General features: G+C 42.9%; 1 protein-coding gene across 1 annotated transcript in view; it reads left to right on the top strand.

The window, feature by feature from the left end:
* The window catches only part of pdgfc (platelet derived growth factor c), a 298488-nt gene that overhangs the window by 138076 nt on the left and 135795 nt on the right, over positions 1-24617 (top strand). The window contains exon 2 of the mRNA XM_072255978.1: positions 6720-6915. Coding sequence (XP_072112079.1) covers positions 6720-6915 — 196 coding nt within the window. The remainder of the gene's footprint in view (positions 1-6719; positions 6916-24617) is intronic.

Genomic DNA, 24617 nt, shown 5'->3' with positions numbered 1-24617 from the left:
GATGTTTGTCACATTATAGTAAACACATTATAACCCATCCAACTGATTACAATTATGCCCTGTGCACTTCCTTCCCCTCCTCACAGTCTCTCTACATGCTGCATCTACCTTCACAATGCAATAAATTCTGCCGATGCTGGAAATCCAAAGCAACACACACAAAGGGCTGGTTGAACTCAGCAGTCCAGGCAGTATCTACAGAAATGAATAAACAGTCAATGTTTCAGGCTGAGACCCTTATTCAGGACTGGAAAGGAAGGGGTGGAAAAAAGGTGGGAGGGGAAGAAGTCCAGCTGCAAGGTGATAGGTGAAGACAGGTGGGTGGGAAAGGTAAAGGACTGAAGGAGAAGGAATCTGATCTTTACAACATCTACTCCATCCTCTGATCTATCACTCTGGTTCCCATTTCCCTGCCAACCAAGTATGAACCCTCCCCAACAGCTCTTGCCGCAAGGACATTGGCCCTCTCAAGTTCAGGTGTAACCTGTCTCTCTTGTGCAGATCATACCTTTCCCAGAAGAGATCCCAGTGATGCTCAGATATGAAACTTTGCCTCCTGCACCATTTCTTTAGCCACACGTTCATCGGCCATGTCATCCTATTCTTGCCCTCACTTGTGTGTGGCACAGGCGGCAATTCAGATATTGGGACAAAGCCGCATTTGAGGTGCTCACTGAGGCAAGTATCCATTAAGCCAATCATAGCTGCTCCTTTCTTACCATCCTCCTACAAGAAAAAACAACCTCTAAGTTACAACAAGCTGCATCATAGGAGACACTGAACCCATCGTAAAATATTGTGGAGCATTTCTGATAGCAGTTCAGGCAGGAAAACGTCCATTCCTGCACGTTATCTTCCTTTTGAGGCACATACAGTTTATGTGACATGCATACATTCTCACAGAATCATGGTACAGTTTACCCAGTGTCAAAACAGAAGGCCTGAGTAGTTTCAGCAATTGATCTCCAACTTCAAATCTATCATATTGCATGTAAGAACCATGTGCTAAGTGATAGAGTTTCTAGCACAAGATCTCTTGTGGCTAACTTGTTGCTTGCAGCAATGAAGCAACTGTTTTCTATCATGCACTTTTACTCTTGGAGAGCTTTCAACAATCTTTGGCAAACTACAATTTCTATCTCCCTGGCAACATTAAACAGAAGGAGCTTTTGATTTGTGTGAGGCAAGAAGTACTGGCCAATTAGGGCAACAGAAGTCTGCGTTGGTATTTTTCTGATTCCATTTGTATTATATGTTTTAAAAAAATATTCCACGGATCACTTTGGTCTCAACATTGAAGGAATTTGTGATATTCTTTGGTTTATTTCTCTTCTTTTTTGGTCCAAAGTGTGTATTTTTACAGGAAGAAAGATTTTCTGTTTATCTGGGATGCAGTTTTCCATTGGTGTTGACAGCAATAAGGTCACAGTTTAACAGAAGCTTTGCATCTGATCAGCAATGCTTTGTCTGTAATTCTAGCATTTATTGGGAAGGAGAGGGAACACAGTTGAATTTTCCTTTCTGCCAAATTCTCAAAGTGGAATTGTGTGTCCCATCAGCTGACACCAGTAATGTTCAGAGTCATGTGGCCATTGTCTAAACCACTGTCACCTTTGATTGTTTTGTCGTCAGAGGAAGTGTCTTTAACTTGAAGTGGTACCTGTTTCTCTTTCTGCAAATGCTAGCTGCTGAGCTATTGAGGATTTCCAGTACTTTTCTTTTTTGATATCATTTCAAATAAAATATTGAAATACTCGAAGTATAGTTTTAAAAATTTACGTTAAATTTACAAGTCTGTTATTTAGCATCTAAGAATAAATTGCTCATTGTTTACCATTTTAATACTGACCTATGTGAAAACTTTGTATTTACTTTATATGGCTAATTGTTTCTGGAACTGTTCAGACAACTTAGAATTGCTTTCAGTTTGGGCTAGTTTTCAGCTCCACTGAACCAGCATTGACTTCTCAGAGCCACCTTCAGAATTATATTTCTTCGTAAGATTATTGCCAGGTTACTGTTGTACTATACAGTAGCTTCCTTATCAATGTCAAAGTCGAGTTTATCGTCACATGGATATGTGAGCAAAAGTGCAATAAAAAACTTGCTGCAGTATCTCAGGTGCATAGCATCATATAAGCAACATTCACAAGAAAAAATTAATAAAACTAAAATTAAACATAAATTATGCACAATAGAACATAAAGGAAGTTCATTTTAGTGCAAAGTGATCAAAGTGCTTTGCTAAATTGCAGTATCGAGGTTGTGCTGGTTGGCTCAGAAACCAGCTGGTTGTAGGGAAGGAGCTGTTCAATAACCTGGTGGGGTGGGACATCTGCACTTCCTTCTAATGGAGGCTACGAGAAGATGTCAGAACCCAGATGGTGGGGACCTTTAATAGATGATGCCTGCTTGAGGCTGCATCTGTGGTAGATATTACTGATGGTGAGAAGGGATGTACCTGTGATGCGTGTAGGAATTACATGCATGATGTAATGATGGAAAATTGATCTGTTAACTTGTGCACATCAAAATCTCATGAAACTCAGTGAGATGAATGTGGAGACAATTTGTTGATCGTAATGTTTCCCAAACAGCTTCCAGTGATCTACTTAAGGCTGTTGTCAATCTGCTATCAAAAAGTGAAATGCATATGACCACCTTAAAAGAAAATTTAGCAGCTGGAATATACTTTATACAACTTCAGTCTACCAGCTCCCCCCCCCAATAAAACAGTGATTGACAAATTTATCACCATCCCTTTTGCCACCTGATATCATAAGTACAATTAATGTGGCTTTTATTTCAAGAGTGGAGAGTGTTATTGCACTCGAAAGGGCGGTACCATAGCGTAGTGATCAGCACAATGCTTTACAGTTAATTTCCCACCACTGTTTGTAAGAAGTTTGTATATCCTCCCCCTGAGAGCGTGGGTTTCCTCCCAGCGCTCCAGCTTCCTCCCACAGTCCAAAATCCAAAGTCCAAACAGTTCGTAGGTTAGGGGATCATTGCAAGTTGTCCTGTAATTAAGTTAGGGTGAAATTAGGGTTGCTGGGTGGCACAGCTCGAAGGGACAGAAGGGCCTATTCTGAGCAGTATCTCTGTCAGTATCAATAAATAAATAATGTGTAATAATATATATAATCACATAATTTTATATATATATATACATAAACACATGATATATATATATATATATATATATATATATATATATATATATATATAAAAATAAAACCAAGCATGAGCCCACGAATAGTAATCTGGAAATTAACATCCAATTAATAAATTCTGTCAAAACACTGGAGATGCGCCATGTAGATCAATATTCTGCAATTTTTAGGTATGTTCTGCCCAGAATTTCAATGGCATAATGTTGCTTTTTCTTTCTTGTTATGCAACTGGCCACGAAGTGTTACTTGACTGAAGCACAGAAAGAAGCATCTCCAAGTTGTTTTGAACCATTTGAACCTTCCTGTTGTGAGCCATCCTTGTAACCCTGACATAATTTCTGTGTCAGAGCTGCATGAGACACCTATCCCTCAGCATTAAAACCGCATTCAGCTCCCCTGATTCCAGCAAGTTCTTCTGGCCTTCTAATTTTTAGCACTCCTTGACCCAGTGCTGGCCTTCCAGCTAATCTACCAGACTCTGCTCTTCTGCCTCTCATTCCTTCCTCCACCAGATAACCTATCATCTTCCAGTTAGCTTCCTTCCCCTCCCCCTGCCTTTTTATTCTGGCATCGCGCCCCCCCCCATTTCAGTCCCGAAGAAGGGTCTCTGCCTGAAATGCCAACTGTTTGTTCATTTCCATAGATGCTGCCTGATCTGTTGAGTTCCTCCAGCATTTGGTGTGTGTTGTTTTGGAGTTCCAGTATCTGCAGATTTTCTCTTGTTTACAATATGACAACAACGCTGGTATAAGGATCCCAACCCATGCCTCCCCCTGCCGTCACCCACTCCCGACCCCTGATGCATCTGATATCCCCATCTCTTTTGGCTTTGGGAGCAGATCATATGGCAGATTTTGAAGTGTTTGTTGTGATTGAGGCCTGACTGAAACTTGATGCATGGGTCAACGATCAAAACCCTGTCTGGATTTCAGTTATTTTCATGAACAGTGTGCTGTGGTTGATTACCCGAATATAACGGCATTAAAATGAAATCTGACCTCGCTATCTCTTTACAACTGCATCATTTCCAGCAATAACCCTCTCACACTAACAGGTAAATTGGGGAAAGTTTTATCCTTTTCACATCTAAGCTGGAGTATTTTGTACCCATCTTCAGCTGTGATGAATTAATTCAGACACATCGAGGTCTAGACATATACTCTTCTGGATATCTATTTCCAAGTTACTCTGTTGTTATGTGAGAGGATGGGTGAAACGTTTCCCATTGAAAAAAAAACATTCATAAATCATATGTCATAAGGGTAGTGTAGATTATGTATGTTACTAGATAGTTAATCCAAGCCCATCTCTTCCTTCCCTCTCACCACAGTGCAAAATCATTCATAGTACAGTTGAAGAGTATCAGTGTCCATTATACTGTTGCAGAAATGTTATTGCATATAATCCAAAAAAATATCAAGACAAAGTGCTCCGGCTGAACCCAGAATTCCAAGATATATATATGTATGAAGTATTTTCCTGATAAAAATTTCAAAAGGCTCAGCCTGATTCTCAATTGATCCGCAAAAGTACAGAACTAAAGACCAGTCCAAAGGCATTGCCTGGAGATTTTATGCTTTGAATGAAAAAGGGTTAAACCTTAGGCTAAGGGAATCTTAGATGAGCTGAAGAAGGTAGCATTCTGCGGTGTCAGAGAGTCAGATTTATGTAATGCCGTTTATTTGAATGGAGTTACCAATAATGAATCCACATTGGAATCAGAATCAGGTTTACGATCACTGACATATGCCATGCAATTTATTGTTTTGCAACAGCAGTGTTGTGCAATACTTAAAATGCTATAAATGACAATAAGGAACAGATGTAGGGAAATTCAATAATTAGTGCAAAAAGAGAGCACTAATAATGATATACTGTTCACGGTTAGTTTATTATCCGTGCAGAAATCTGATAGGGGAGGGGCAGGAACTGTTCCAGCACATTAAGTGTGTGTCTTCAGGCTGTTGTACCTCTTCTCTGATGGTAGCAATAGGAAGAGAGAATGTCCTGGGAGATGGGTAATGGATGCATACGTTTACTTATTTTTCCACATTTTACTCTGCCTGTATTAGTTCAATTAATTTCAAGGACATATACTACATATGTATATATATTTATGCTGGTTTTAATTACATGTAATTATTAGAGCCTTTTTAGAACATTAGCAGGGTGTCAAAAGGCATTAGGGTGCTAACGCAGTGAGCACTCAGGATAAGTGGCCAGACTCCCAATCTCCAGTGGCCAATAATGCTTCTCAGAAGGATATTTAACTATGAGGAATCAAAAGTCCCTTTGTATCCAGATCAGGTAAAGTTGTGCAGCAAGTGGGCAGGGTTCATGGACTACTTTACATTTTGATCTCAGATTGCATACAAGTGCCTTGGTGGCAGCAATGTTGAAGCTAATGACACTTAGATAACTCACTGATGATTAAATAATTGAAATACTTCTTTCTCACTTTAATAATCATGAAAATTGAGTATTGCAGATGTATGTGTCAAAATTTCAGTTGCATATTCACCGTTTCATGCATGCTGCGCCCTGTAGAAAGCTTGGAACAAATCGGGCATGTATCGAGTAAGTGTCGATGTGGAATGAACCCTTCATGGTTCTGAATACAGAGGGTCCAAAAGCCAGAACTGATACTACACTGTACCACAATCAACCGAAACACATCACACTGCTGCCCTGCTGCTCTAGTGATCTAAAATGAATTTTAAATCAAAATACACATCCGTTAATCTCGTGAGACCATGGATTTGCGCCTTGGAAGGTTGTATGGAAGACCAGCAGTTGCCTGCAAGTCTCCTCTTTCCATGCCACCGATGTTGTCCAAGGGAAAGGCACTAGGGTCGATACAGCTTGGCACCGGTGTCGTCGCAGAGCAATGTATGGTTAAGTGCCTTGCTCAAGGACACAACACGCTGCCTCAGCTGAGGTTCGAACTAGCGACCTTCAGATGACTAGACTGACACCTTAACCACTTGGCCACACATCAATTGCTTCAAATCTTGCAGTCATATTAGCACTCCCTTTGAGTTAACAGAAGAGTGTACAAACAGATACATTGACTTAAAACCACATAAAATTAGTTTTTCATTGTCAACCAACTTCTGAAACTACCTTAACGAAAACAAATAGCTTTCACTATTTAAATCCTCCATAATGTCTGGTTCTCAGTGAAGGGAAAGTCTGAAAATCCTAACAGCATGTGTTATTTATTTTTCAAAATTTTGTAACCTGTAGCCAAGTACGTGATGAAAGAACAGGCCTCGTGCCAATCATCTTGAAGGAACTTTTAGCAGATACCTGTTAAAAATGATATGGTATATTGAATGGTTAAATATATTCCAGATTACCAACATTTCATTAGAAAACCGGTTCTTGTGTTTCACTATTCTTTATGGGATTTTGTTGTGGGATTTATGCTCATAGCAGTTAACTTTGTAAAGTTTAACGAAATGAAGTGCTTAAAATTAATCAAAGTCGAGAATGAAATCTTGTTATTTTACATGAATAGTTACATTGATTTTCTTCATCATTTAGGAGTGCACGATCATCAGCATGAAAAAATTATTACAATTTCGGAGGATGGATTTGTGCAGAGTCCCCGATTTCCTCAGAGCTACCCTCGGGATGTGGTGCTGGTGTGGAGACTAATAGCAGCTGATGAGAATATGCAAATACAGCTCACCTTCGATGAAAGGTTTGGACTTGAGGAGCCCGAGAACGGATTGTGCAAGTGAGTGCCTCATTCTCGGAACGCTAATTCAGCTCTTAACAAAGAAATAGATTGCTATTAGGAGCTGAACGCAGGACTCCTTGACAGAGTCTAAAAGTTTGGGTAGATCTTCCAATAGAACCCCAGAAACATGGACCCTCAGTGCTGCTTTCTTGGCCCACTCACCTATTCCCCACCAACACCTCCTCCAACCTGCAGAGCCTTGTATTAAAGTGCCTTTAGATACCGAAGTTTTCAATGCTGAAGGCATTATAGCATTTGTATATTCCCTGTATTTTATTTATGATGTTGCTATAAACATGTAGTATCTCTCAAGTTTAATGCATAATCTCCAAAATTTGTTCAGCTTTCCAGTATTTCCCTAATACCTTTCCCTCTGCATTCCCAATACTTCATATTAAAGTTTAAACATTTCTATTTCATATTATTAATCCAGGGATCTTTGAAATAAGTTCATTCATCCAATTTAAGGTATCAAAGTAAAATGATCTTTTTTTTTTATTGCCAATACTACAAGTTCACATCTTACCCATGATTCCTTGGCAGAAATTATTTATAAGATTCTTTTTTGAAGTTGAATACAATTTAAAGTGATGCAATGAACATATGCTACTGTTCTCATGTTTAACACATGAAACTGAGGAAAAATATCAACCTTACTTTTTCTTAATTTCAGTGTTGATACATACTATGGCTTATCAAACCCTGAATACAGATCTTTGTGAGACACAATTATTCAAATCTTCCCAGTTCAACTTTTTCATTTTAGTCTCTTGTCAAACACTGTATTTCCTAGTGGATTAATAATTTGATTGACATGTACACTATGGTTTTAAACTCTGTACATACTTCTTGCTGCCACATTAAAGCTGTCAGTATAATCAAAGACCCCAACTCACCCAGACATTCTCTGTTCACTATTCTCTCATTGGGTAGAAGATATAAAAGCTTGAAAGCATGTACCATCAAGCTGCAGGACAGCTTCTGTCTTACTGTTATAAGGCTATTGTGTCAGCACCTCCAGTTGAACTCTGTCTTTTTGTGTGTTTCCCCCTAGCTGTCAGTCTGTGGTCTTGTATTGCCATCTGCTCCTGTCCCCACTCCTACTCTACTCTAGCCCCTGTATTACTGAATACTCCGTCTCTCATCTGTTTCTCATTATTACCTGTTTTGCTGCCACCTGTGTCTCATTGTGCTCCATCTATCATCTGCCTCTCTGTTGATTGCTCAATGTATTCACCTGTTTGTTGCCAGATTGTGCCAGTGAATTTTCCTGAGCCTTTTCAGTATTTGTATCTGTATTCTCTCCCCTCCAAGCTGATCGCCAAACTTTGCCAGCTTGGTATCAGCTGATCCCTCTGCAATTAGACCTTGGACTTTCTGACTAACAGACCCCAATCAGCTTAGACAACCTCTTCTCCTCCACTCTCACCCTGAATACCGGCGTGCCTCAAGGCTGTGTGCTGAGCCCTCTTCTGTACTCCCTTTTCACCTATGACTGTGTTCCTGTACACGGTTCTAACTCCATAATCAAGTTCGCAGACAACACCACGGTGGTTGGCCTGATCAGAGGGGATGACGAGACGGCCTACAGGGACGAGGTCCAGCATCTGACCGCGTGGTGTGCTGACAACAACCTGGCCCTTAACACCCAGAAGACCAAGGAGATCGTTGTGGACTTCAGGCATGCTAGGAGTCACACTCACGTCCCCATCTACATCAACGGAGCTGTAGTGGAGCGTGTATCAAGCTTCAAATTCCTTGGTGTCCACATTTCCAATGATCTCACCTGGTCCCTGAACTCCTCCATCCTGATCAAAAAGGCACAAGAGTGCCTTTATTTCCTGCGGAGCATCAAGAAAGCTCACCTCTGTCCCAGGATACTGATGGACTTTTACTGCTGTACCATTGAGAGCATACTCATCAACTGTATTTCAGTGTGGTATGGCAATTGTCTCGTATCGGACCGCAAAGCACTCCAACATGTGGTGAAAACTGTCCAGCGGATTATCGGCTCCCAATTGCCCACCATTGAGAACATCTACCATGAACACTGCCTGGGCAGGGTGAAAAGCATTATCAAGGATGCATCTCACTCTAACCATGGATTTTTTACTCTCTTCCCATCTGGTAGGTGATACAGGAGCCCCCACTCCTGCACCAGCAGGCACAGGAAGAGCTTCTTCCCTGAGGCTGTGACCCTGCTGAACCTCACATCACAGCGCTAAGCACTATTATACCCATATTGGACTGTCTCAGTACTTTTATATTTGTGTGCTGTAGCACTTACTTTTTATTCGCAGTTATTTTGTAAACACTATTCTTTTGCACTTCTGGTCAGATACTAATTGCATTTCATTAGCTTTGTATCTGCACTCAACACAATGACAGTAAAGTTGAATCTAATCTAATCTAATCTGAATATCAACTCTGCCTGTTTCCCGATTCTAGTTTTTGCATTTCTCTGGATGTTTTGATCTTTGCTTGAACTTTGATGCCAACTTTGTTGCACCCCTCCAACCCCACCCCCCACCGAGCACAGTACTTGGTCTGCAATTGGGTCCCTGCTTCAGTGTCCTGACATATTGAATGGTTCTAGATGGACACTTAAGCTCACTATATATGTTGTTATGATTTTATACCTGGTGGTCTACCTGCACAGCACTTTCTCTGTGCCTTTTGCACTTTTTACCTGATACTATCTCAATGCACTGTATAATGTATTGATTTATGTGAACAGTATGCAAGAGAAGCTTTTCACTGTGCATGTGACAATAATAGACCAATTCCAACTCCAGTTAAGTTCCAATTTTGTGAGCCTATCAGAAACCGCCTGGAGGCCTATATGAAGAGTATCCATAGATACAGTATTTTCCCCTTCACTGTTTTAGTTCCTAGTCAGCTTCACTCAATGATTCAGGAGCATCTTCCTCCCCTCTGCCATCCAGTTCCTGAATGGAGTTTGAACACTATTGAACACTATTATTTTTGCACTACTATTTAACTATTATGTATATATATATTGTAGTTCAATTTTTTTCTCTATTATGTGTTGTATTGTACTGCTGCTGAAAAGACAACAAATTTCACAACATATGCCGAGGATATTAAAACTGATTGTTAGGGCAAGATCTATGTTTTACAAATCCATGCTGCATCTCAGTGAGCAGCAGAAACTTTCTAAGATATTCAGCAGTCTGTGATTCAAAAGGGAAAGAAGGAATCCACTTGGTTCACACTGGCTCTGAGCACCTGAAACCAATTTAGATCTGCCAAGGACCAAACGGAGAGGGGGAAAATGGGTCATTTTGCAGAGGTCCTGGCCCCTGGAGTATCACTTCCAAAGTACCTGGAGTCTGTCTTCCAAACCAGTGGTTTCAGAGACCTGCCATCTTCTGTAGATTTCCAACTGCACAGCCCTATCTGGATGACTTTGCCTGCAGCAGAGAAGTCCAATGTCACCCAGAACTTTATTTCCAAATTACTTCAAGTGATAGCAGATAATTTATGTAATGTAGCTCTGTTACAGTTTGTAGCTCTTTGTTTCGTTGGAAAGGTCAGAGGTGCTTTCTCCTTCCTCTTGAGTTTCCCCTTGAGATCAGTAGGTGTCAGAGGCTACAGGAAATGGTAGACTGCACTTAAGTGCTCACCTTGGCTCTTCATGTGAACTCAAAGTATATTTGGGTTGCAAGGGCGGCTACACACGCTGAATGCGTAGCTTTTCTGCAACCAAAGCATAAGAATCCTCATGGTTAAAAACATATTTCTGTGGAATTTGTTCAGCTCCCTCCTTTTTCAGATTGCTTATGGTGCCTCTCAAATTTTATTTGGTGGGCTGTTTGCAAGAGAAGGGTGTCACCTCACTTCTTCACGATTGAGCTTTACCTGGGGTCCCGAGCACGTTGCTTAATGATGTTGTAATCAGGGTCAAAAGAAGCCCAGCAAAGAGTGCCATCAGGGTCATCAAAGTGAGATTTTGGTCCCTTGGATGATCAGAGGAACGTGAAGAATTTTCCACAGTGTCACATTGCATGCTGCCACAGACCATGAGACCATTGTCCTTACCTGATGACCTGTAGGAGCTAGAGGGGAAGGACGAAGAGGGAGATGATGGAGAGGAGGAGGTCAGCACCAGCATGGAAATGACATCCTCTTTGGATGTGTTGTCAGTGCACATCACCTAATCCTGAAATTCTCCTCACTTACCCCAGGAGACTGAGGAATAATTTAGGCAATACCATTGACATAACAAGGTTTTAGAATTTCCATGGGGAATGTGTAAGGAAAATGGTCCAATGTTTGACATCAGTTCTATTTCATTATCACAGTGTGACAATGCCTCCAATTCTATTTTCCTTAGAGGCACATTTCTATCAGGAATTCTACCAGCTGGACTTTACTTTCCACTGCCATATTGTGTTTTATTGACAAATTGACAACGAAAGCTTCACCAATCCATCCCTCCACTGGAGATGTCCAAATTTGGGGTGCATCACAAATCTCCCCTGTCCCAGAATGCAGTTGATGTCTTCAGAGAAGAGATTGGCCATCTTGACTGCAAAAGATTGGCACTATCTTTTTATAACACCAACAAGAAAGGATTATTTCTTTTACGTGGATATCAGCAAACTGAGTAGCTACACTATGAGGCATTATGCAATCACTGGCATCCATTGTGGTCTAGATTTTCAGGGTCTTCTGGAATATGTATGACAGGCTAGAGGTGGCCTGACCTGGGTTTGGAGGCATGTGTGTGTGAGGGGAGAGGGAGGGTGGGAAAGGGGATTTTGTTTTGCTGGTGTGATCTTGTTTTGTTGCTGTTGCTGCTACCCGTGTTGTTGTGTTGAACATTGTAGGCATGTTGTGTTGAACATTGTAGGCATGCTATGTTGGCACTGGAATGTGTGACAATACTTGCAAACTGCCCCCAGCACATCCTTAGGTTTGTTGGTTGTAAACACAAGGTATTTGACTCTATGTTTTGATGTACATGTGATAAATAAATCTGAATCGAACTATGGCATGGGCACCCCACTAGTATCAGCTTTACAGTGAGTTAATTTGTCAGTGAAGGTGACTTTCACTGTATATCTTCCATGCTGTAATGATCTCCTGTCTGTATGACATTTGCTTTTATATATCCTGATCTTAGAGCCAGGGTTCCCAACCTTTTTTATGCCATGGACCGCCACCATTAATCGAGGGGTCCATGGATCCCAGGTTGGGAGCCCCTGCCTTAAAGGCTCATATGGCATTTCCTTCTGCAGAAGTGCCCCTAGTGATGTAGAAAAGCATTGATCAGCAACTGTATGTAAATAACTGCCTGGTACTGCTAAGATCAAATGTATCTACTGAAAATAATCCACACTGTGGTATACCTTCTAATTAATCTTCTTCCTCCACGGAACAATCAAAAACAAATAGAAACCTAAGTACTTAAAGCCAATTAAGTTAATTGATCACATGACCTCTTTAAGTAACTCTTTCCAAGTTACTTACTTGGCCTACCTCTTCTCCTATGGCTAACAGAAAATTCTGTTTGAGACATTGAAGCAGAACGTGGTCGTGAATGTTGCCCACTGCATCGCTGCAGCAGTTTTATTTTAATTTATTGATTTTTTTTAAAGGATATGGATGTTAATGGCAAGTGCTCATCCCTGTTTTCCCTTAAGAAAATGGCATTGACCCACCTTCTTGAGCTGCTGCAGATATCCTGATGAAAGTTCTCATACAATGCTGTTGGCAGAGGGCTTTCCAGGATTTAGACCTTGCTGTGGCGAGCAAATAACAATATCTTGTTAAGTCAAGATGGCATAGGAGTTAGAGGGGAACATCAGCATATGCTCGCAGCCCTGGTGATGTGAGATAAGGAAGTACAGTGCATTTTATGGGTGGCATTCAGTGCAGCCAGGGTGTGACAAGAGGGCAAAGAATCAAGTGCTTATGTTGCTACAGCTATGGTATGCCAATCAAATAGGCTACTTTCTCTCCAATGTTGACCTTCCTGAGAATTGTTAGAGCTACAGTCATCTAGACAACTAGAAGATCAGGAAGACTGTAGATACATAAACACGATGAAGTCTACAGATGCTGGAAATACAGAGCAACACAAACAATGCTGGAGGAACTCTGTAGGTAAGGCAGCATCTATGGAAATGAATAGACAGCAACACACATCAAAGTTGCTGGTGAACGCGGCAGGCCAGGCAGCATCTCTAGGAAGAGGTACAGTCGACACTTCAGGCCGAGACCCTTCATCAGGACAGTCTGCAGTAATCCTGTTGTTTACTTTTCTAAAATGAATAGATAGTCAATGTTTTGGGCTGAGACCCTTCTTCAGGACTCAAGAAGAAGGGTCTCGGCCTGAAACGCCATCTATCTATTCATTTCCATTGATGGAGACTGTATATACAGTTTTTCTTCTCATAGAAACATAGAAAACCTGCAACACAATACAGGTCCTTTGGCCCTCGATACTGTACCAAACATGTCCTTACTTTAGAAATTACCTAGGGTTACCCATAGCTCTCTATTTTTCTAAGCCCCATGTACCTATCCAGGAGTCTCTTAAAAGACCCTATTGTATCCGCCTCCGCCACTGTCACCGGCAGGCCATTCCACACACTCACCACTCTCTGCGTAAAAAAACTTACCCCTGACATCTCCTCTGTACCTACTTCCAAGCACCTTAAAACTGTGCCCTCTTGTGCTAGCCATTTCAGTCCTGGGAAAAAGTCTCTGACTATCCACACAATCAATGCCTCCCGTCATCTGATACACTAACTATCAGGCTCTTTACACGTACACATCTTTTTCATTGGCCTACTGAATGTTTCAAACATTTGCTCTTTTACTTCAGTATTCTATAGTACTGTGTGCCTTGCAGACAGTTGAAAGGCTAAGCAATGTCAGGAGATGATTTGCCAGCCATGGAATACCCAGCTTCTGATTTACTCTTGTGGCCACGGTATTTATTTGACACATCCAGCTGAGTTTCCAATCAGTGATGATGCTTGGTACATTGAGAGTAGAGTCAAGGCAATGGCAATGCCATTGAGTGTGAAGAGTAGTTAATTGTAAATAGATTCCCTCATGTCAACAGTGCTCATTCTCCAGCACTTTATCAAAACACAAAAATGTTACTACACAGCAGGTGGGTGTTTGACTGTCAAGTCAGTATTCAAAATTCAAAGTTCAAAGTAAATTTATTATCAAAGTACATATATATCACTATATACAACGCTGAGATTCATTTTCTGTATGAAAGTGAATACAAGAAAGTAAACACAAGAAACACAATAGTATCAATAAAAGACTGCACCCAATGGATGGGCTAAGAACCAATCTGCAAAAGACAACAAACTGTGCAAATATACAAAGGAAACAAATAATAAATAAGTAGGCAATAAATACCGAGAACATGAGATGAAGAGTCTTTGAAAGTGAGTCCATAAATTTGGGTACAGATCATTGATGGGATGAGTGAAGTTGAGTGAAATTATCCCCCCTGGTCGAAGAGCCTGATGGTTGAGGGGTAAAAGCTGTCCCTGAACCTGGTGGTGTGGGTCTAGAGACTTGTTATCTTCTTCTTGATGGCAGCAATGAGAAGAGAGCATGGCCTGGATAGTGGGGTCCTTGATGATGGATGCTGCTATCCTGCCAGAACGCTTCATGTAGATGTGTTCAACGGTGAGGAGGGCTTTGCCTGTGATGGACTGATGTGTGTCCACTAAGTTTTGTAGGCTTTTCTGTTCAAGGGCATTTGTGTTTCTGTACCAGGCCCTGATGCACCCAGAAAATATCCTCTCCACCACATATCTATAGGGGAGTGCAGAGGATCTTTAGATGACATACCAAATCTTCGCATATTTCTAAGGAAGTAGAGGTGCTTGCCATGCTTTCTTCATAATGGCACTTACATGCTGGTCCCAGGACAGATCCTCTGAAATGATAACACTGAGGAATTTAAAGTTGATGACTCTCTCCACCTCTGATCCTCTGATGGGGATTGGCACATGGATTTCTGGTTTCCTCCTTCTGAAGTCAACAATTGCTGACATTGAGTGAGATGCTGTTGTGGCACCACCCAACCAGATTTTCAGTCTCCATCCCATATGCTGATTTGTTACCACCTTTGACTTTGCCAATGACAGTGGTGTCATTAGCAAACAGATATGGCATCGGAGCTAGTCTTAGCCTCATAGTCATAAGTTTAAAGCCAACAGAGCAGGGGCTAAGCACGCAGCCTTGTGGTATACTTGTGCTGATGATGTTACCAATCCAAACTGACTGAGGTCTGCAAGTCAGGAAATCAAGGATCCAATTGCACAAGGAGGTATTGAGGGCAAGGTCCTGAAGCTTACTGATTGGTTTCAAGGACATGATAGCATCAAATATTGAACTGTAGTCAACTAAGAGAATCCTGATGTATGTATTTTTGCTGTTCAGGTGTTCCAGGGTTGAGTGAAGAGCCAGTGAAATGGCATCTGCTGTGGACCTGTTGTTAATGATAGGCAAATTGGAGCTCTATTGCTGTATTGGCTCTATGCAAAAGCAATTCAGCTAACACTTCTCTCCCTCCTTCTGCCAGAGCCCTGTAAATTCTTTTCTTTCAAGTACTTATCCAGATCAGTTTCAAACAATTGAGTCTGTCTGCATGGCTCCATCTGGCAGTGCATTCCAGATACTAACTACTTGCTGTGTAAAATAAATTCCTTCATGTCACTTTTGGTTCTTTTAGTAATAATCTTTATTCTGACTCCTCCAGGTTTTGATTTTTCTTAAATAGGAACAGTTCCTCTCAACATTGTCTGTCTAGACTCTGCATGAGTTTACCCTTGCAACCTTCACTGTACCAAGGAGAAGAACCTGAGCTCCTTCAGGCACTCAATCCTGGAATCGTTCAAATAAATCCAATCTGGACCCTCTCTAAAGCTATTATATCTTCCCTAAGGTATGGTGTCCAGAAACGGGCACTGTGGTTCCAAAAACAACAAACTACTGAAGGAATTCTGTAGATTGAGGAACATCTGTGAAGGCAAACAAACTGCTGATAATCCAGGTCGAGATCATGAAATTAATGAAGTAGGGTGGCTGAAAGTCGAAAGGACCTGGGCTAGATCAGAAGGAGAAGAGAGAAATCATTATTTCTGTGCTTCTCTCTCCCTCTCTCTTTCCCTCTCTCTCCCTCTGTCTCTTTCTCCCTCACTTTCCATCTCATTCTCTGTCTCCTTTACTCTCCCTTTCTCCCCCCTCCTCTTTTCTCCTCTCCGTCTCCTTCTGACCCACCCCTGCCATCCCCCAATTTTAGTGTCTTTTCAATACACATCCCTCCTCTCTTGCACTGCGCCATCACTCATCTTTGCCTCCTTCCCCTCCCTGGTTCCCTCCATGTAGCGCCCACACACCACACATCATATCCCACCGTCTTCTCATGCCATCTGCCCTTCATTTCTCCTTCAAATGGTTGTGATTATCACCGTCTTTCCATCAGATTCCAGCACTGTATTGATTGTGTCCGTTCATCACCCTCCAGTCTCTGTCACTACTTTCACTCTCCCCTCCTCCACCTCCACTTCATTTGTCTGACTTTATTTTCCCTTCTTTGCTTCCCATATCTACCCACCTCCACTCACCTACCTTCGTCTTCCACCTCCACCACCTACCTCCTTTACCCACCTCCACTTCCGTCTCCCAACTTCACTCACCTACCTCCATTTCTTACATCCACCCTGCACTTCTGTCTCCCACCTACCTGTCTCCTACCTCCATCTCCATCTCACTTTCATCTCCACCCTCCTCCTCCTCCAACCCCCACCTACCTCCACCCTCCTTCTCCATCTCCTACCCCACCTTCCATCTCCATCTCCCAACTCCACCCTCCACCTCCATCTCCACTCTCCACCTCCATCTCCCTCCAGCCACCCCCTTCCATCTCCTACCTCCAGCCACCTCCCGCCATCTCCCAACTCCAGCTCTGCCTCCCACCTCCACACTCCACTTCCAACTCCCATCTCCACCCTCCACTTCCAACTCCCACCTCCACCTACCTACCTCTGTCCCTTCCCTCCACCTCTGCCTCCCACCTCCACACTCCACTTCCAACTTCCACCTCCACCTACCTACCTCTGTCCCCTCCCTCCACCTCTGTCTCCCACCTCCACCTACTTCTGTCTCCCACCTCAGTTTCCCACCTTCACCTTCCACCTCTGTCACTCACCTCCATCCTCCCCCCATCTCACACCTCCACCCACCTACCTGGATCTCTCCTCTTCACCCTCCGCATCCACCAACTGGCTCCATTTACTCACAATTTCTCACTGCTCCTCAGTTCGCCAATCATCTCTGGACTCCTGTTTTAAGTTCCAAGTTAGTAAGGAGATTAATATGTTGGCTAAAGTGAATATCTCCAATAGGATGAGGCCAGGGTTGCCTTGGTGACAGGCTGTTGATGAAATCATGAGGTTGTTAAATCAGTGAGGTAGTTAGAGAGAGAGCAAAGAATGGAGCAGGTAAGGAATGTGGGAGATGACTCACACCGGGCAGAGAGAGGAACATGTGTGAATGTCAGGAATGGATACAAAATGAACACTGTGTCTCATTTCTGCTCAGCCCAGCCGATTCCGTGCAGAGCCTTACTTAGTCCTTCTCATAGAATTGGGTATATTCTACTGCCTTTCTCTAATTCACTGCTAAGAAGTCTCTTCATCATTTGGTGTTGTCCACATATATGACACAATTGATCCAACTTATTAAACTCCATGCTAGTTGGAAGTTCACACTAGGCATGGCGGATATTTGCAGTACTTGGTTGTTGGTATTTGTGCTACATCACTTAATTTCCAATCTATTGCCCATCTAGCATTATTGGAGACGCTTTCATTTTTATGGGACTATTAAATGGGATGTTAAGGAGGTTAGGGGTACCATGGCTCTATAAACTTGACATTTTATAAAAACATTGAATCAGCTGACTTGTCCAGAATATATTTTTGTCCATGACTGAAAACTGAAGCAGCAGAATCTAAGCATGTTGAAAGGACCTTGTCAATGCTGATGTCAGCATTCACCGAGATTTCTAGGACTTAATGTTTTTTTAATGAGCAGCCATTCAACTTTATTTCTGGTGATAATGGAAGTGCTGGGTTTTCGCCAGGAGATGTTTGATATAGGGCTTGTTCTTCATCACTGAGTCAGATATATACAGCAGTGAAACCAGCTCTTTAGCCTAAGGCGCCCATGCTAACCATCCCAAAAAAAACATTCTACCTGGATGCATAATGACTTGATATGGCAACTGCTCTGCACACAATTGCACAAAGTTGCAGGGGGTTGTGGACACAGCTTGGTACATCATGAAGATCAACCTGTCCTCCATAGACTCTGTATTTCTTGCAGAATGATCAAAGACCCCACCCAGCCCGGACATTTGCTCTCCTGCCCTCTCACATCAGGCAGAAGATACAAAAGCCTGAAAGCATGTACCACCAAGCCAGCTTCTATCCTGCTGTCATCAGAGTTGAATGGACCTTTTGCATGATAAAGTGGGGACTCGACCTCACAATCTACCTCATTATGACCTTGCATGTTGTTGTTTACCTGAGCAGCACTTTATTCTGCATTGTTATTGTTTTACCACTATCTACATCAATGCACTGTGTAATGACACGACCTGTATGAAGGTAAGTTTTTCACTGTTTCCTGGGGCATGTGACAATAATGAATAAGCCAATAAACCAATCATCAGCACCAATTCCATGTACAGCCACTTGGCCTGTACTTTCTGTGCCTCGTGTATAAAGGGTTCAAATGTTTTTGAGAGTACATATCGCCCCATTCCTTCAGGTGGTGTGTTCCAGCTTCCAACCATCTTCTGAGTGAAAAAGCTCTTTCTCAGACCCCCCCCCCCCCAAATGTTTATTCCTTTCTTATGTCCTCTAGTTTTAGATATCTCTCCTATAGGGATGTCTCCAACTACTTCCCTTATCTATATCCCTCTTAACCTTATATATCTCCATCATGTCCCTCGTGAACATTTCTGCTCCAAAATAAACTATTCTAGTCTATCCAGTCTCTGTCCAGAACTGAAGCACCTCACCTCAGCCAACATCCCAGTGAATCTCCTCCACTCCCTCTCTATGAAATCGTAGTGCAGAATTGTACTATTCATTTCAGCTGTGGCCTAGCCAAACCTTTATAAAGCTGTGCATAAATTCGTTGCTCCCATATTCCATGTTCCTGCTAATGATGCTAAGTATCCTAGATGCCTTATTCCTCACTTGTGCTCCTACCTTCAGGAATCCTCAAATTGTACATCAAGGGCTCTCTGTTCTTCAATACTCCCTAGGTGCCACCGTGCATTGTGAATGTCATCCCAGTATTAGCCCTCCTTACATTTAATCAGATTAAAGTAACTTTACCAGCAGATCAATATCACATTCATATCCAAATCATTAATCTACTCAGGAATGCTGTACAGGCAAAGGAAGTCAGTAAATGTATCTTGCCATTGTCAGAAAGGTCATCAGGGGCTGCATTATTGATCATTTGCATCGTAGTGTTGAGATTTGCTCTTGGCTTTGATGTTATTGAATTATTTTATTTATTCAACTTGAAATACAGCGAGGAATAGGCCCTTCCGGCCCTTCGAGGCACAACGCGCCAGCAACCCCTGATAATCTCGATTTAACCCTAACCTAATCACAGGACAATTTACAACGTCCAGTTAGCCTACCCGGAATGTCTTTGGACTGTGGGAAGAAACTGGAGCACCTGGAGAAAACCAACACATTCCAGAGGGACGAGACTCCTTACAGAGGATGCTAGAATTGAGCACTGAACTCTGAATCCCAAACTGTAATAATGATGCGCTAACCGCTACAGTACTGTGGAGCTAAATTATGTCTTTAGGATGATGCTGAAAGTGGCAAGTACTAGCAGCTGTCTGTTGAAGAATACTATAAAATAATGCAGGGATAACTTTTAATTTACGTTATTTGTTATATTTTTTTTCACGGTAACACATTGAAGCTGCACCCTTTCTAACATGCTGGTGGAGAGAGTTTTATTTGGGTTTTTAGCGCTGGAAATAGTTACATTCCGACACGTCTCATTAGCGGGGCAGCAGTATGGTCGCATTGTTTATTCCAGGGACCAGCTGATTGAGCTCATGCCAGCCGGTTTAGCGAGCGGAGCGGCGGACACCCCGGCTGAAATCTGGAGGAAAACACACAGAGGATGCAGAGGGGGATCACAATGGCGAGGAAAGAGGACCGAGTCGAGACAACAGAGACTTATGAAGACGAGGAGTTCAGTGGGTGGACGATTTGACGGCGCTAGCCAGGAGTCAGAGAACATTCCGGGAGAGCGGTGTTATGTGTTTTACTGAAACGTGGCTGCACGTGGACATACCCGACAAAACTTTTCCATGGAGGGCTTCCAGACCATTCGGGCTGACCGGAGGTGCACTGAGAGTGGTAAGCGTAAAGGAGTTGGGGGCTTGCTGTTCTGGTTAACAACGGATGATTCAATCCTGATCATATTACGATTGAGGAACGTGTTTGTAGACCAGATATTGAACTTTTTGCTGTTGGACTCCGGCCATATTCCACCAAGATACAACACTGGGCGTCACGGGAGGTTGTTCCTGCCTGTGGCCATCGAACTTTGCAGCTCCTCCCGTGGAGGGTCAGGCACCCTGAGCCAATAGGCTGGTCCTGGACTTATTTCCATCTGGCAGAGTTTGCATATTGTTGTTTGATTGTTTGTGGTTTTTGTATTTCTATATTTATGCTCTATTCTTGGTTGGTGCAGCTGTAACGAAACTCAATTTCCATCGGGATCAACAAAGTATGTCTATGTCTATGTTTATGTCTATAAGCACCAACCTCACTTAACTTCCAGATCTACGGGAGATGTACGAGGTGAGTCACCAGACACTGATATCTGGCCTGTTATGATAGTGGCATAGGAGGCTGGTTATTTTCTCTCAGCACAAGAGCTTTTCAGAGAGCCACCAGATAACAGGGTATCCACCAGTCAAGTGTTTTACTGAAACTCAATAAGGACGCCATGGTAGCGGACTGGTTAGCACGATGCTACTGCAGCTTGGGCCATTCCCGAGCTCAGAGTTCAATTGTGGCACTGTTCTGTAGGAGGTCTCTGTGAAGGATGTAAGTAATAAAATCATTCAATTCAATGCATCCTCCCTGTGGAATACGTGGGTTTTCCTCAGGAGCTGCGGTTTCCTCCCACAGTCCAAGGACGTTCCATGTGGGTGAATTGGTGATAGTAAGGTGTCCGGTGAGTAGGGTAGGGTTAATCGGCGTTGTGGGGTTGCTGAAGTGGTGTGGCTCGAAGGACCAGAAGGGCGCTGTATCGCTAAATACATTTAAAGATGTACAGTGTATGGGGGCATACAGATCCTGCCCAGGTTACGAATGCCTGACTAATAAACAATCTGTACGTATAGCCAAGTGTTTGGGAGACCAGCAGGATGGACATGGATGGATTGGCTGGCTGAAGCAGACCATAAGCAATTTCCGCAGGTGGGAAAGGGGCATTTCCGTGCTGCGTCTCCCAACAACCTTCCACTCGTGCCCCATAACCCGCCCACTTGCCCCCCTCCCCAGCTTCACTGAGCTGCAATAATCAGGAGTGGAATGAGCTGAGCAGGGCTTGGAATATTAAGCAGACTCACTGAGTCAGAGAGCCCGGCTTTTGATGCCTGTTGACTCTCCCATCACCATTATTTCTGAAATCCTCTTCCCTTACACTGTTGTTAATTTCTGACATTAGAATAGTTTGTGTTCGGACCAGTTCCCCACCACAGAGCCCTGTTATAACCCAGGGACTGCCAGTTTGTTACGCTACGACTTTCTCTTGTTGGGCCACCATTAGCTAAGCTGTGCTGTGTGGTGAAGGAAGGTTATGCTAGGAATCAGGGAACATATCTGCAATAACATGGAGCCTTTTCAGCCATGACATACCACTGTTCCACAAAACCAATGAAGAGGCAGGCATAGCTGGGTCCCATGCGAGTTTACATTGGTGCTACTTCCTGCACCCATCTTCTCCTCCCCTCCTTCCGCTGGTCTCTCCAGCCATCCTCTTTTCCATCTCCGTTATATAGGCGGGAAGTGTTAGATTGCGAGCCATTCACACCAGGCTCCACCCCTGTGTAAGCACGAGGCCTGCTCCTCAGCCAACGCTCGCTGTGTCCTGAAAAGACACTGGGGATCGCTGCATTCCGAAAAGGATGCTTAATCTCAACCAAAAGGCTGGGAGGCGACCTTTTGAACCATCTGTGTAGATATGTAAGAATCCATAACATCTGCCATGCAGATATTTGTTTCTGGTCGTCAGGTAACCAGAGTTTAAACCCTGTGGTGATGCAGCATCTCATTGTGAAGTGTCCCACTCGTGACACAGTGGCCTTGTGATGTCAGGGTTTGACCTCTCCCTGAGTGGTCACGTCTCAACACCTCTGTGTTTAGCAAAGACCTTGGTCATTGACTGGGTTACAATGATGCCATGAGGATGAAAAGAGCAGCTGGTTTTCATGGTGACACTGTGTCCGTGACTTTGGGAATGATAGTTGTGGGATTGTTCACTCCAGGATTGGCCTTCAGCAGATTGCCAATCTCATTGTACATCTGGTATTTCTAGTTGGGGAACACCATGAATGATTTTGTGGGTTCACACTGATAAAAACTATGGTGTATTGGTTCAGATCCTATGATGAGTCCTTGATCATGGCCCAGTCCACCAACTCAAGCAATCCCGTAGCCGCTCCTCTACCTTCTGCAATGTCCTCTTTATTGTCTTTATCTCTGGAGCCTTGCTCTTTAGCCTCTGCCTGTATGCAGGTAGGAGGAGGACAACCACATGATCAGATTTTCTGAAATGCGGCCTAAGCATAGAATGGTAGGTATACCTAATCGTACTATAGCAGTGGTCGAGTGTTTTGGGACCCCTATTTCGTCGGACAAACCTGATTGAAGTCTCAGTCTATGATTTTAAAGGTTTAGACTGTTCCTAAACTGGCAGCATTCAATATCTTGAGTACCTGATTAACTTTGGTTTTTGGCGTTTTGTAGACTGCGGTCAGGGTCACGGTAGTGGTAGTAGTGATCCGCTTCATTTTTTCACCATCATCACCCACAAAATCTTCACCAAAAGACCCTTGAACCTGCCCAATGGCTCTCATTTGGTGATTGGAGTGTTAGATCTTACTTGAGGGAGTTCTCCATTGCTTCAGACTGTGTGTCCCAGTAAATGCTGGCTTTAGAAAGGTTTACCTCACGTCAACTCTGGCTGATTTCTGACAGTCACCAGGATCATTACATTTAATTATGAAAAAGAACAGAACATGGATGGAAGCTGAGTGTCAAACACTAGTTAATTCAGGCACTATTTGGCTTGACGAAGAATCAAACTAGGTAGTTCTAAGGTGAGGAGATGTTCAGCACAGCTTTGTGGGCCAAAGGGCCTGTATTGTGCTGTAGGTTTTCTATGTTTCTAAACATGGAACTGCTTGTTTACAGACTGCCATTATCCATAATTCCCCACCCCCCACTCCATTGAAATCAGAGTGTTGTGGACACTCTGCTCATCCTTTCTGCTAGAACTCTATCCCAGCCCTTGGTTTGGGTGAAACCCATCCTAATTGTACAGTTTTGGTAAACAAGTCACCCACCTGAAACATTAACTCGTAGACTTAACCCACAAGTCTACTGGAGGCCTGGAAGCTGGAGGCAGCCTGCCGAGGGGTCAGAGAACTGTGATGTGCGTGGGTGGGTAGGTGGGTGGAATGAAGGAATGGGTCTCATTTTGCTGTTGTTGCTTTGTCAGTTATAGTGTTCTGTGTTGTTCTGTCAAGCATCATGGGCATGCTATGGTCACGCAGGAATTTGTGGGTCTGCCCCCAGCACATCCTTGGGTGTGTAGGTCATTAACACAAGTGACACATTTCAATCTGTGTTTTGATATACATATGACAAATAAATCTGAACCTAACTCTGTTGCCTGACGCCGGAGTCGATGTACTCTGCTCTAACTCTGTTCTTTTCAAAGTTGTTGCCTATCCCATCGAGTATTTGCAATATTTTCTGTAACTATTCCTACAATTCTAGCCCTTTCTGTTCCATAAATGATGCCTGTCGTTTACAAAATGGGATCCTATTTTCTTTGCCATTCCTGGACCTTAACTCTCTGTGACACATCACATGTGACTTGGGAGTTGTCCTAATAGTATAACCTGTGAGGCTTCTGTCAATGTCCGAACAAAATCTCTTGCTTGCTGCTTCCTAGGTTAACCAACATTAATCATTATGTCTGGAACCTACCCACCTTTCTTCAATGTCCTTGCAATCTAAATCAAACTATTCCACACATCAAATGCAAGTAGCCGTCGGACTATGGGAGTTTATGAAAGCCTGTAGTAGCCTGTGTGGCCCTTTGATTTTGAATCCCTTACGATTCATAATATTTTTGTGTGTGTGTGTGTGTGTGTGTATATGATTAAAAAGAATAGTGCAGAAACAGAAATAACAGAAATACAAGCTAGAAATAGGTTCAATATCCATTTAGAAATCAAATGGCAGAGGGAAGAAGCTGTTCCTGAATAATTGAGTGAAGGCTTCAGGCTTCTGCACCTCCTTCCTGATGAGAAGAGGGCATGCCCTGGGTGTTGGGGGTCCTTA

This window comes from Mobula birostris, chromosome 4 (genome assembly GCF_030028105.1).
Source record: "Mobula birostris isolate sMobBir1 chromosome 4, sMobBir1.hap1, whole genome shotgun sequence".
Classification (NCBI taxonomy): Eukaryota; Metazoa; Chordata; class Chondrichthyes; order Myliobatiformes; family Myliobatidae; genus Mobula; species Mobula birostris.
The sequence above is the reverse complement of the archived record's forward strand: the minus strand, read 5'-3'. Positions and strand labels throughout refer to the sequence as shown.